Source organism: Hydra vulgaris, chromosome 10, assembly GCF_038396675.1.
Source record: "Hydra vulgaris chromosome 10, alternate assembly HydraT2T_AEP".
NCBI lineage: Eukaryota > Metazoa > Cnidaria > Hydrozoa > Anthoathecata > Hydridae > Hydra > Hydra vulgaris.
The window spans coordinates 28,397,501-28,411,020 of record NC_088929.1 but is presented as its reverse complement, the minus strand read 5'-3'; the positions used below and the strand labels follow the sequence as shown (position 1 = coordinate 28,411,020).

General features: G+C 27.1%; 1 protein-coding gene across 6 annotated transcripts in view; it reads left to right on the top strand.

Annotated features, from left to right (window-relative positions):
* Positions 1-13,520, top strand: part of LOC101239175 (testis-specific serine/threonine-protein kinase 5) — a 38,117-nt gene that overhangs the window by 22,297 nt on the left and 2,300 nt on the right. For 3 of the 6 annotated variants that reach the window (XM_065807705.1, XM_065807703.1, XM_065807706.1), the window contains exons 7-11: positions 4,154-4,263; positions 4,497-4,617; positions 4,688-4,972; positions 5,071-5,193; positions 10,451-10,672. In XM_065807705.1, coding sequence (XP_065663777.1) covers positions 4,154-4,263; positions 4,497-4,617; positions 4,688-4,972; positions 5,071-5,193; positions 10,451-10,672 — 861 coding nt within the window. The remainder of the gene's footprint in view (positions 1-4,153; positions 4,264-4,496; positions 4,618-4,687; positions 4,973-5,070; positions 5,194-10,450; positions 10,673-13,520) is intronic. The other 3 variants (XM_065807709.1, XM_065807708.1, XM_065807707.1) reach the window with 2 other exon arrangements.

The window sequence follows — 13,520 nt, the reverse complement described above, 5'->3', positions numbered from 1 at the left end:
CGTGTTTTCACAATTCCATCATAGTAAGTGGAAACCATGTAAAAATAACAATACAATTATAATAGACCAATCAATATCAAAAGTTTTTGCGAATGGTTTCTAAATTGGCTTATAGTTGAAGGTTCTTTTAATATCGTTGAAAGAAGGTAAGTCGTCAAGTACAGCCTGCCAATACCTAAAAAACATAAAAAAAATAAAAAATTACTACTGTCCTATCAATTTATCATACATGTTCTATTTTCATTCAATTTGTAAATTCTATTTCATAAATCTACACACACTGTAATTTGCATTGCTTGTTGAACAGCATAGCTTTAGATATGTTGTGGATTAAATAGCTAACTTTAATTTAATCTCAAACCAATATAACAATTTAATTTTAAACCAATATAATAACTTAACCTTAACCAATATAACTACTATATACATCTACACCTTAATTTATTCAAAGAAAAAGAAAAAGCATAACATTAGGAAAGGTGTCATTTTATTTATATTTTTATAACAGGTAATATTTATCAAAACTAATAGAAATAAATTATTTTCATTATTCAAATATGATATATTTTTGATTATGTTATATGAAAATATCTTAAAATGATATATATAAAATCCAAGTATGATACCTTGTATCAGAATATTACAACCTGATATAAGGTATATCTGATACCTTGTATCGGGTGTTTATCAACTTTGAAAACAAACTACAAAATGCTTTTGCTTTTGAACATGAAAAATATAAATGGATATTATTGAATATAAATGAGAGAAACACAGTTTTTTAAGATATGAAAAATTATTAATAGAAAACTAAATCTATAATCTTATACAGATTATACAGATTTAAAATATTAAATTTGTAATAGAAAATTCTGTTAACAGTTCAGTTCATTACTAAAATAATGTAACAGTATATTCAAACAGTCTGTTTAAATATATTAATTAAAATTCCTAAAATACTTTTTTGTAGCTGTTTATACTTTTTATTCACAGTAGTACCCAGTCTATACATTCCTGGAAGTCTTTTAATAACTAAACTGTTGTAATCAATAACAAAACTCAATAATAAAAATATTTATCAATTTAATAAAAACTTAATAAGTTTATAATATGTATCCAAGTAAAATATTTATCCTTCATAAAAATATTTAATGAAGTTACAATACAAGTATATACAAAAAAAAGCATAATAAAATCAAGATCTTTTGCATACAATTTTAAAATTTAATGAAAACATAACTTTGAAATGCATAAATACAAAACAAAACATTGAAAAAAACACAAAACAAAACTATAAAAGTAAAAATATTAGTTAATATATATATATATATATATATATATATATATATATATATATATATATATATATATATATATATATATATATATATATATATATAATGAAGATCTAATAATATTAAGGTTCGAACTTCAAAATTTTCCAAGCAGTTTTTTCCCCACAAAGCCTGCTTATCACTGCCAAAAAAAATAAAAAGTGTTTAGTGAGTTTAAATATCCTAATAACACGATAAAGTAGAATAAACATTTACTTACTTTATAAATTGATCTGATTGCATTTCTTGGTTTGTAGCCAGTTACACATTGTAAGTTTAGGTATTTGTAAACATTTTTTCATACTATTTTATATATATATATATATATATATATATATATATATATATATATATATATATATATATATATATATATATATATATATATATATATATATTAATATATATATATTATTTATACCAACTAATAAATATTATTTTTACAAAACATATTTTATTAACTTTAAAATCTTTTAAAAGATTTTAAAAATGTTAAGTAACAAATAAAAATTTTTATAACATTTACATTTCAACATAAAAGACCAAGTCTTTATTAAAAAACATTTTGTTTTTTTAAATTAAAAAAAATTTTTTTTTTTTTCAAATTGGCTGCCAATTTTCTGAAAATTAGTCAGAAAGTCACATTTTCTGAAAATTAGTCAGAAAGTCACATTTTCTGAAAATTAGTCAGAAAGTCACATTTTCTGAAAATTAGTCAGAAAGTCACATTTTCTGAAAATTAGTCAGAAAGTCACATTTTCTGAAAATTAGTCAGAAAGTCACATTTTCTGAAAATTAGTCAGAAAGTCACATTTTCTGAAAATTAGTCAAAAACATTGAAACATCAGAGATGAACTCATACTTATTTTTTTCTGAATTTGTAAAAAAGTTCCAGAAATGGTCCTTAGTGTGTTAGGTCCATATTTAGTTTGAGATTTTAAAGGTAATTTAATATTTTAAGGATTAAAGACTTTTTGAAAATTTAAAAACGTCACTTTTTACAAGAAAGAATACGATATTTCAAGATATATATATATATATATATATATATATATATATATATATATATATATATTATCTTTCAAAGTCTCTAGCTAAAATAAAAGTATAAATTTCAAATGTAAAACTGTGCGTTTAGAAGAGGTATTATAGTGATTTATAGGGCATCTTTTTGTAGACTTATCAATCATGATTTAAATAATACGAAGAATGTGTAAAAATACATATATTCTTCCATGAACAAAAAATATAACTTCCAAAAATATAACTAAGCTTCGATTCAACTCGACATTTTTTGATACAATTCGAGACAAAAAACAAAGCAAACGTTCCTCATACAACTAGAACCGAGGTAAATTTTGCCTCTAATGAAATTGAACTTTTTATTGAAAAGTACTTCAGTAACTCGTATAAATCAAAACAAGTTTAAACATTTCATACTAGTTAAGTTGATGGAGTTTTTAACAAACAATTTAAACCAAAACAATCAAACATTTGACCTTTGATTTAGAGTGCGAGATAACTTATGTCAACTTATCAGCATTGTAAAAGTAAGTGCGATATGGTTTTTTGATATCTATCAGATATCGCAATCGCTATCGGCATGTTGCCATTATTCCATCCTTAGTACTTACATTTATCTACAAATAATTATCGGTTAAGCTCAAAACTTTTGGGTTGGATATAATTAGCAATAGCTTGGAAAATAACGAATTTATTCCAATTTTTTTTTAAAGATGTTATATACACATTTTTCTATATATATTTAATTGTATTGGTGTTTTACAAATACTATCAGTTAATCAGTTTAAAATGAGTAAACAACTGAATAATTAGTGTAAAAAAATAAACAAAAAGTAACCAGAATAAAAGCTCTTCAAAATACTTATATTCAAAAGTTCAAAAATTATCAAAAATAGCTAAACTTTCAATTGGAGACATATTGAGGAGATACAATGAGACTCAAACTACCAAATAAAGAAGAGGCGGCGGAATGGTAAATGGTTTTATTGATTCGATCATCCGGCCAAGAAATCCGTGCTGATTCCAAAGAAATCTTGTTCAAATGCAAAAATGTTTAAATGCAGTCCTTATCTTGTCAAAAAAGCACTTAAAAGCAAGAGTTTGAATCCAAGTGATCAATTAATTGAGAATAAAAAGTAATTTGCCGCGCAGAGAAGCTCGTCAAACTTTTCGACCAATAAAATTTATTCATTATTTAAGACGACAAAATGTACTACAGAAAGGATTTCTTACAGTTGCATGTCCATCAATATTGTTATTTGTCAGGTATTAGGTGTTTATGTCTTCAACATATATAAGTATATTCAAACAGAAAAGTTTCCTCCTCGCGTGGCAAATGGTTTGCTTTAGTGGGCTTAAAAGTGCTACATTTGCCACTCGAAATTCTTTGATTTCTGATTTGTACATCAACGAGTATCTTCAGAAATACTTTTTTCCATTTAACAAGAGCTGCAAGGCAGTTATCATTTGGCCTGTTTTGGCAACGATCCACTATTCCCAGAAGACTAGGGAGTAGTGCATCGAAATCGTCCCGTAAGGTGCAAATCATTAAACTAATTTGAGCAGCGCGTAATTGAGAGTGAAAACGAAGCGCGTAGTTGAGAGAAAAATGGATAGCGGCATCAAAAAAGTCATTCAGGCCATAATCTAGGTTACTTACTACCTAAAAAAATTTAAAACTAATCTGTTATGTATTTCTCGATTAATGCTAATTATATCCGAACGAATTATTTCATTCGATTGTTAATATCAACTATTTAAATCTTTCAAATTTTGTTTTTTACGTTTTAATGTAGAGTGTAAAGATTTGATATGCAAAATTTTAACGCATAGTACAAATAAAAGATCAACCTTACAAGATATATTTCAACATCCATGGTTGCTGCCACAAAGTAATTCAAATAAGGTACTGTTTATGTAAAAACAAACAAACAAACTCATATATGCTAATAAATTTATACTTTATAACTATAAAAGTATAGTTAACATCAAAAAAAGTCTTTTTTTTCCAAAAAATTATTTGCTTTATCCGGGGCCTCTACAAATATTAATGTCCGAGACGTTCTACCCTTTTGCAATTCCATACAAATGCCCCAACAATTTAGAATTTTCATCAATTTTAACATCTAATAAATCTAGAGCGTCATGTTGGTTTCGCACGATGGAGACAAAGATTTTTACGTTGGAAAACTTGATTTAAAGACTGTTAAAAATGTACGAACCGATTTGAAAACATTGGACCAAAACCAAGAAGTTTTTCGTAAGTGATTGAAATTTAAGATTTTGTTTTATAAGCTTTTTTAATCTAAATTTTAAAAAACACTGTTTAGCTCAGCAACGTGCATGCTTATTAGAAAAGGCTTCTAAGTTGTCTAATAAACCCAGTACAACCCTTGTACCCAGTACGCCAACTGCAACGCAAAAGCTACTTCACTCGCGTGGAAACAAAAACAATTTTCTATTCAGCCTATCTATAAAAAAAATAATTAAAGATCCTTTAAAAACTGCTAACAATCCTATGGGTATCATAAAAATCCAAAAGCCGAACACAACTGAAGAAACCTTACATGAATTCAGTCAACCAGTCAGGCTTAACCCAAAAACTGACATAAGATGTAAAACAACTATTTTTCTCCATATTTTAAAGGTTTATTTTCATGTTTTTTAAACAAATTTAATATTTAATTAAGTCTTTTAATTATTTTTTATTTAGTGGAAAGTTTTTTCCTAAGTAAAAAGTTATATTGCGTTTCTCCGAATAAAAGAAATAAACACAAACAAAATCCATTGTCATACGAGAATAGCCTAATAAAAGATGAAAGTATTTCGCGCTCGGGTAATTTTACTGTTTTGAATTAAAATTTTAAGCTTTTTATCTAAATTTACTTTTTTTTTTTTATACATATACTTACTAGTTTTCAATTATTTAAAATTAAAGTTATTATTTTTACTACTAATTTAACTACTATTTGTTTTAGTTCAAAACAAAACTTGGTTTATATATATATATATATATATATATATATATATATATATATATATATATATATATATATATATATATATATATATATATATATATATATATATAAATATATATATATATATATATATATATATATATATATATATATATATATATATATATATATATATATATATATTTATATATATATATATATATATATATATATATATATATATATATATATATATATATATATATATATTATATATATATATATATATATATATACACTACCGGCAATTAATTTGAGACCAGTGATGAGAAAACAGTAATTCTATTAAAAATCGATTAAATCTATCAGTTATATTTTCGTTTATGTTTTTTTCGATCTCAGTGAATAAAGAAACTACAATTTAGTTCATGAAATATACTTTATTCAGTTTTCTTCACAAATATTTCTAAACAAATAGAAAACTTAACACACATTAAAAAGTTAAATTATAAGGTCTTTATTATTTTGCACAAGTTTCAAACTTTGTGTTCATCAAAATAACCACTACGTTTCTTCATTACTGCTTCATATATTCTTGTCATATAAAAGATTAATTTGTTTAAAGTTTTCATGGTTACAGTTTTCCAAACCTTTTGCAGTAACTCCCATAAATGTTCCTCAGAATTTACTTGGAATTTCTTCACATACCGGTATATTTCATCTCAAAGATGCTCAATGGGATTAAGATCTGGTGACTGCGCAGGCCAGTCCATTAAATTAAGGGTTTTTCGATGAGCAGATGGAACGGCATGATTTTCCAAAATTTCTTTGTATTGCTCCTTTTTCATAATTCCACGAACTCTGATCATATCTCCTACTTTGTGACCTGCAAAACAACCCCATACCATTATTGAACCTCCTCCATGCTTAACAATAGGCACAATGCATTGCGGAATGTAACTTTCATTCTGGTGCCGGCGTACAAATATTCTTCTCTTGTTATCAAATAATTAAAACTTGAACTCATCGCTCCATACTACTGTTTTCCATTGACTTATTGTCTTTGTTTGCTTTCCTTAGCAACGGTTTTTTGGCAGCTACACGCCCTCTAAGTCCAGCTTTCATCAAACGGTTTCTTATTGTCCGGAAAAAAAAAAGTTTTTCAGCAGTTTCATTGTATTCTCTCATTATTTGTGGAGCTGTTAATTTTCTGTTTGACATAGATAATCTCGTAATACGACGATCAACATGTTCATCTAACTTTCTAGGCTGTCCAGGTCGTGATAAGTCACAATATTGACCAGTTTCCTTGAAACGCTTGATTGTATTGTGAACTCCAGTCTTTGATATTTTCATTTTTTCGGCAATTTTTCTTTCTGAAACACCTTAATCAAGTAAAACAATGCGAACTCTCTGTTCAAAGCTTGATTCTCGAACTGGAGCCATTTTAGTACGACAAAATAGAAACTAAAAAAAAAATAAACAGTTCAAATAATACAATATTTGTATATTCATTTGCAAGTCATTATATACTATATTGGATCTACATAAAGTATCTACAAGAAGCTACCAATGAGAAAAATTATATTTTCAATATCAATTACAAGTCATTAATCAAAATTAAGTAACAGTTAAAAATAATACTTGTATTGTCTTTTATGCTGGAAGAACTCAGCACATACATTTTTGTATACTTTTGTACAAAAGCAAATTTTTGGGTTCAAAAATGCTCATATCCTATTCTATCATATTTATTGTGCTCTATTTATTTTTGATCCAAAAATAAAGAAGTGCAAATATGATAATCAGATATACTTATTTTTGAAATGTAAATACCGTTTGTAACCTCTGGTCTCAAATTAATTGCCGGTAGTGTATATATATATATATATATATATATATATATATATATATATATATATATAGAGAGAGAGAGAGAGAGAGAGGTGATTCTACAAATAAAATAAGTGGGGGGGGGGGGGTAAACCATAAAAAGTACCGACTGGCTTCTAAAAAGAAATAGGTCCTCAAATATCTACTATATATACCGACTATCCGACTTCGTAAAAAAACCGACTATAACTTGAAAATCACCTTGTTGAGATAAGGAGGGCGGACACCCACCAATACCACCCCTCCCCCCACCCCTAAAATTGCCTCTGCATATATATATGTAACTAAATAATACCTTTTATTATTTCTTAATGATAAAAATCATACCAGTCATTTCAAATATCGTGTTGTTAAAATTGTAAACAAAAGCATGGTAAACAATTTTTTCTCTTTACAATAGTTACATCTGCGTATAAATATTATAAACTTTTGGCAGTACTTTGTTTGCAGTAAGTTGTTCCCAGGTTCAATCATCTCACTTTTTTGCAAAGTATTTTATTGGCATAACCATAAACATACTTAAATTTGGAATTCGCTCTTTTATTTATACAGGATAAATTACTTTAGAAATTATTACAATTCTGTTATCAATGTTAAGTCCTGTTATAAAATATAATAAAAATTTTAATCAATTGAAGTTATAAGGTTATTAAAAATGTTATAAAAAATATTATTGAAAATAAATTTTTAACTTATTTTTAAATTCAGTCAACGAGTTAATTCTCCTAATTTCTAATGGTAGATCATTGTAGACTTCAGATTCTTGCCCGAGAGTAATAGAAAGAACTTTTAGCAAATTCGAGTCAAATTTTTGGAATTTTAATTAAGTTACTGCTATTACTTGTTGCTTTTAATGATTGACAACTTCAAAGTAGTTAGTAAAGTTTGAGCATGATAACCAAAAATGAATTGCTTTGTTAATAGACAAAATGTAATAAGAATTTGTGAGAATGGTGATTCTGTGTTCACTTCGTGCTTGCTGTTTGCATTTATTATACAAGATGCACGTGTATGCAAAGAGTCTAGTTAATCTGTTTTTAATTTTGGTAGGCTGAGATAAAGATTTCAACAGTAGGTTAAAACGGGTGTAATAGTCAACTGATAAATGAATTCTGCTGTAAGAGGTGTTAACAAATATCGAATTGTTTTAACTAGTCTTAATCTGCCACATGCTTTTTTATAAGGTTTGCTAAAATAACTACTCATGTTTAGTGTCGGGTCTTGGTTAATACCAAAGTATTTATTGCTCAAGGTGAAACATATTGAGTTGAAGTTGTAAGAAACGTTCATTGTGTTTGGTTGTCTTGAGAAAGATTTTCCTGTACCAAGCAACACGGACTCTGTCCATGTTGCTTGGTATAGAAAAATCTTTGTATATACAAATTTGAGATTTCTTACATATCGGATGAAAGGCACAATTCTATAATAAATATATCTTTTCCTGGAACGTATATGACTAAGTCGTCTGCATAAATATCAGATTTTGAATGTTTCAAACAAGGAACCAGGTCATTAAAGTAAATAACAAAAAGTAAAGATCCCAATATTGATCTTTGAAGTACACCACATACAACTTTTCCTGTTTCAGATATCGTGTTTTGAAAACAAACTGTTTGAGATTTGTTAAATAGGTAATCTTTAAACCAGCAGCAGTATCACGAACACCATAACTGTTAAGCTTGTTGATTAGTATTCCGTGACTTAAAAAGTCAAATTCTTTACTTAAGTCAAGAAATACATCCCCAACTAATTTACCTTTGTCAACTTTTTGTTCTATGTTATCTACAAAAGCGTTGCAGCTAGTTTTGTTGATCTTTTACGTCGGAAACCAAACTGATTGTCATTTATCAAACTGGTTTCCTCTAAATAATTTGATAATTGAATGTGTACAACTCGTTTGATAATTTTTAATAAAGTTGGTATTACATATAAAGGTTGGTAGTTTTTGAATGTTGTTGTGAAACTTTGACTTGTAACTTGAGAGAAGTCTCTAGCATTTCCAATTAGTTGGATAGGTTGATCAAAGGTTCAAAGACATGTTTATTATGCAAGTAAGTGGTTTCAAGGTTCAAAGACAGATTTATTATGTGAGTAAGTGGTTTAGACGTTAGCTGCGTCTTTCAGTATTGATGGTGGTATACCGTCTAAACCAGTAGACTTTTTTGTTTTTAACTCTAGTAATTCTTTTTCTTTTTGATTAATCGTTAGAGGTATAAATTTATGAGACTTGTTAAAAGTACGAGTTGGTTCCCAATTTGATAAAGCCCATATATAGTCTTTTTAAAAAAAAGTATATATCTTTGCAATAGATAACGAATTACAGAAATGTTCACAAAACGCAAATGATGTTTCTCAAAGATTAGAGGTTGGAGACGAGTTAATATTAAACGTTGTATTAGTTGAAGATTTAGCTTTGGAAGGGTATATATTTTTAATGTTACGCCAGAAACTCTCTGGTTCATTCGCAGATTCGTTAAGTATATTTCGGTGGTAGTTCTATTTTGATCGTTTTATAATAGCGTTAACTTTACTGCTCTTGTTTTTAAAAAACCATTTGTCAATTGCTAACTTTGATTTACGAAATTTATGGAGTAGATTGTCACGTATGTTCATATGGTATTTTATTTCCCCTGTAAGCCATGGGCATGGTTTGCCTCGAATGCATTTTTCAATATTCGGAGCTATGGTATCAAGACATATTAAAATTATGTGTTTCATGTTAGTCCATGATGTTATATTCTATAATTTATAGAATATTACATTTTATGTTTGAGATGATCTATTTCACTCATTTGAGATGGTTTTTTCACTCAGAAACTTTATTAGGCGTTAAATAATTTCAAGACATAGCAGTACCTTGATTGTATCCAACCATTTTAAAAATTGATACATCAGGCAAGTTTCAACAGATAAAAATCCACTCAAATGAATTTTCTTAAACATTATATGCGATATTCTTTAAACATACTCATAATATATTTATAGACTATAAGTACTGGTATGTCTTGAATTTATTTTATATAAAGCCTAATATGTTTTTGTTTTATACTCTCATCATTTTAAACAAATTAAAAAATAAAAAAAATGAGCAAAATAGTTTTCAATAACTAATTTTCTACGTGATTTTAGTTTCTTCCTAAAATATTCAATAGGGTAAGTTAGTGTATTTTTGATCACTAGGCTAACTTACTCTATTAATCCTATTGTTTTTATATGTAGTTTTTTGCTTTTTAATTTTAGAGTTGGCGCTCAAAATTGAAAAACCTGAAACTCTTCGTTGTGTTTCCAAACCCAAAAAAAAACTCGAAGATAAAATTAGCTCTGTTGAAAACAGTAACTATTACGATTTATCATCATATCACTTTATGTATGGTAAACATGTTAAAAAACTTAGGTCTACTCTGCCTATTTCAAATAGGTTACTGACAACCGAAGCTCGGGAAACCTCGTTAACACAAAAAGGTATTTAGCAAATTCTTTTTTTACTTTAATTTTAAAATATAGTAAAATAAATAAGAAACAATTAACTTATTATTAACCTATATTTCTATAGATTCATAAGGTTAATATAGGTTAAACAAGAAGTTTATTATTACTTCAACCTATCTAAAGCAGAAGTTAATAGGTAATTTTCCAAGAACTCTTTGTAATTATACTAACTAATTCTCTCTCCCCCCCCCCCCCTCTCATATAAATATTTTAAAATCCCATTCCCATAAAAAAAAGGCATCCCCATAAACCAATCGAGCCGCAACCGTCTTGTACTCTTGGTACCCAAAATTTTTCCTTCAATTTTTCTGAAGCTAATCTTTTACCGATAATTCTTGATTTATTATCAACCACCTCAAAACTTGATTCATTAATAAAAATAGCTTTAGACCAATCTTCTACAGACCAGTGAAACCTAACCATCTTTTAATCTTATCTTTTCCTTAAAAAACCCTTAAAAACGGTTTTCTATCTGCAATACAACAATCAATACCTTTTTTATGAAGACTATAATTAGCAATGCTATAACCAATACTAACGTAACCAGCTTTACTATACTTTACTTACCATCTTTGTTATCGTGTAAAATTTTCCAATCAGAATGTAGTATTTTAGGAAAAATGGTTTTTGAACATTTTATCTATAATGTTTAGCTTTTTTTTAAGCTTGTTAAACTAAATAAAAACGTGATTAATGAGAAAAACTCAAGCTCTGTAGTTAATTTGTCTACTTGAGTTTTTCAATATTAAAATTTTCAACCGTTTTTTGAGATTGAACAGGTTTTTTGAGAAATACCTATCTTAATTTGCAAAACCAAAACTGTTTTCAGCTACCTCAACGTATGAATCACGCAAGTTCTGTTTGCAATTTCAAATGGTTTTGAGGTCATTTGTGGTGGCATTCTCATAATAAAACAAAGCCGTATATGCAGTAAAATTGTAACCTACCTTGCGAAAAGCCACTATTAATCAAGTAAAAACTTCTACAGAAGCTAATATAGCTTATGAAACATTCTTAGGAACCTTTTATGAATATATTATGTTAACATTCCCAAATGTACTGTAAATAAAAATACTAAAAAATTAATGTTATTATGGATCACAAAAGATCTCAGAAAATTCACTAAAATTAAGCAAAAATTGTAAATCAAATGCTTAAAAATCAAAACAAAGGTAAGTAAGATTCTTTACAAAAATAATGCCAAAACTTTTAAAAAATAAAGAAAAAATTTAAAAAAACTGTACTACTTCAATTTACATGGAATAAACGAGCAAAATTTACATGAAATAAACGAGCAAAATTCAAAACGCACATGGGAAGTTCTAAGAGAACTTATATGTATGCAGAAAACGAAAACGTGCGCACTGCCCAAAACATTAAAAACTAAGGACGAATTTCCTTCAATCCAACTATAAAATTTTTTGCATCAGTTGTCCAAAATCTAGCTAAAAAATAGATTATATGCTAATAGATTCGGATTTAAATAAAAAAATTCAACAGAACACGCAGTATTCCAAATTATTCGCAGTATTGCTAAATCTTTTAATTCGAAAAATCCCAATATAAAATCTTTTGAAAAATCCCAACAGGCGCGAGTTTTCATTGATTTAACAAAATCTTTCGATACGATTGATCATAAAGTTCTTCATAAAAAAAAAGGATCATTATCAAGTTAAAAGGTTTTTCTTGTTATTTAAGGAACCAAAAACTGTTTATTTACAGTAATGAAAATGACCCATCCAACTTACACTGAATATAATATATGGAGTTTCCCAGAGCTCTACACTCGGACTCCTTCTCTTTCTTATTTTCATTAATGATCTACATAAAGACTCAAATTTTAGGGCAACCATGTTTGCTGATGACACAAACCTGTTTTTATATATTTGAAAAAAATGAATATCGAATTAGCAAAAGTTTCTGATTATTTTAAAACAAATAAGCTTTCACTAAATGTTAAAAAAATAAAGCTATAGCTGGTGTAGTTTGTATGTAAATTCTGTGATGAGTTCAAGATTATTGATTACAAATTTCAAATAACATTTTAAAATTTAAGTTTAGCTTTTATTACATTTTTATTCTGTTATTCTTTACATATTACTTTTACATATTTTAGCAAAGTAATCATTAACTTCATTATAAATTGAAAAAAAAGTATTTTTTCTTCTAAAGCAATCAAGACATTATACATCAACAAGGTTAGGTCAGCTAGTTTATTGGTTTAGATGAAGAAAACTGTATGTTTATTAGGAAGGATTCTGTCGTAGGAAGCTTTTGATAGAAACATCCGAGTTCCTTTATTTCGGAACTGCTTTCTTACAAATACTTGCGAAAACAAGACTGAGAAGAGGTTAAATTCATTTGGTTAAATAAAAATACAAATTCAAAGTTTAATTTTAGATTGACTATTACAAATTGAAGGTAATAAAAAAATAAATACTTTTTTTTTAAAACAAAATAAAAAAAAGGGAATAATTTAAAAAGGCAAATGGTTAAAAAAGAGTGACGACAATATTAATTTCAATATTTTTATCGAAATTATTATCTATTTATTTTAATAAACCTTTATATTCTTCAACTTCAATAAAATATCTTGAAAGTGTTGTTAGGAACTTAAATGAACCAAGCTCACCTAAAATTTGTTAAGTTAAACTTAGGCCAGTCCACAAAACCTTACATGTTATATTTAGTTGTTAAGTTAAACCATAGAATTTGTTTCTGTTTGTTATTCCATATTTGTGGTTCTTGAAATGCCGAGGTATACTTTGTAAATTTATTAAACTTCGAAAGTTGTATATGTTTTCTTCATTCTTTTAATTAG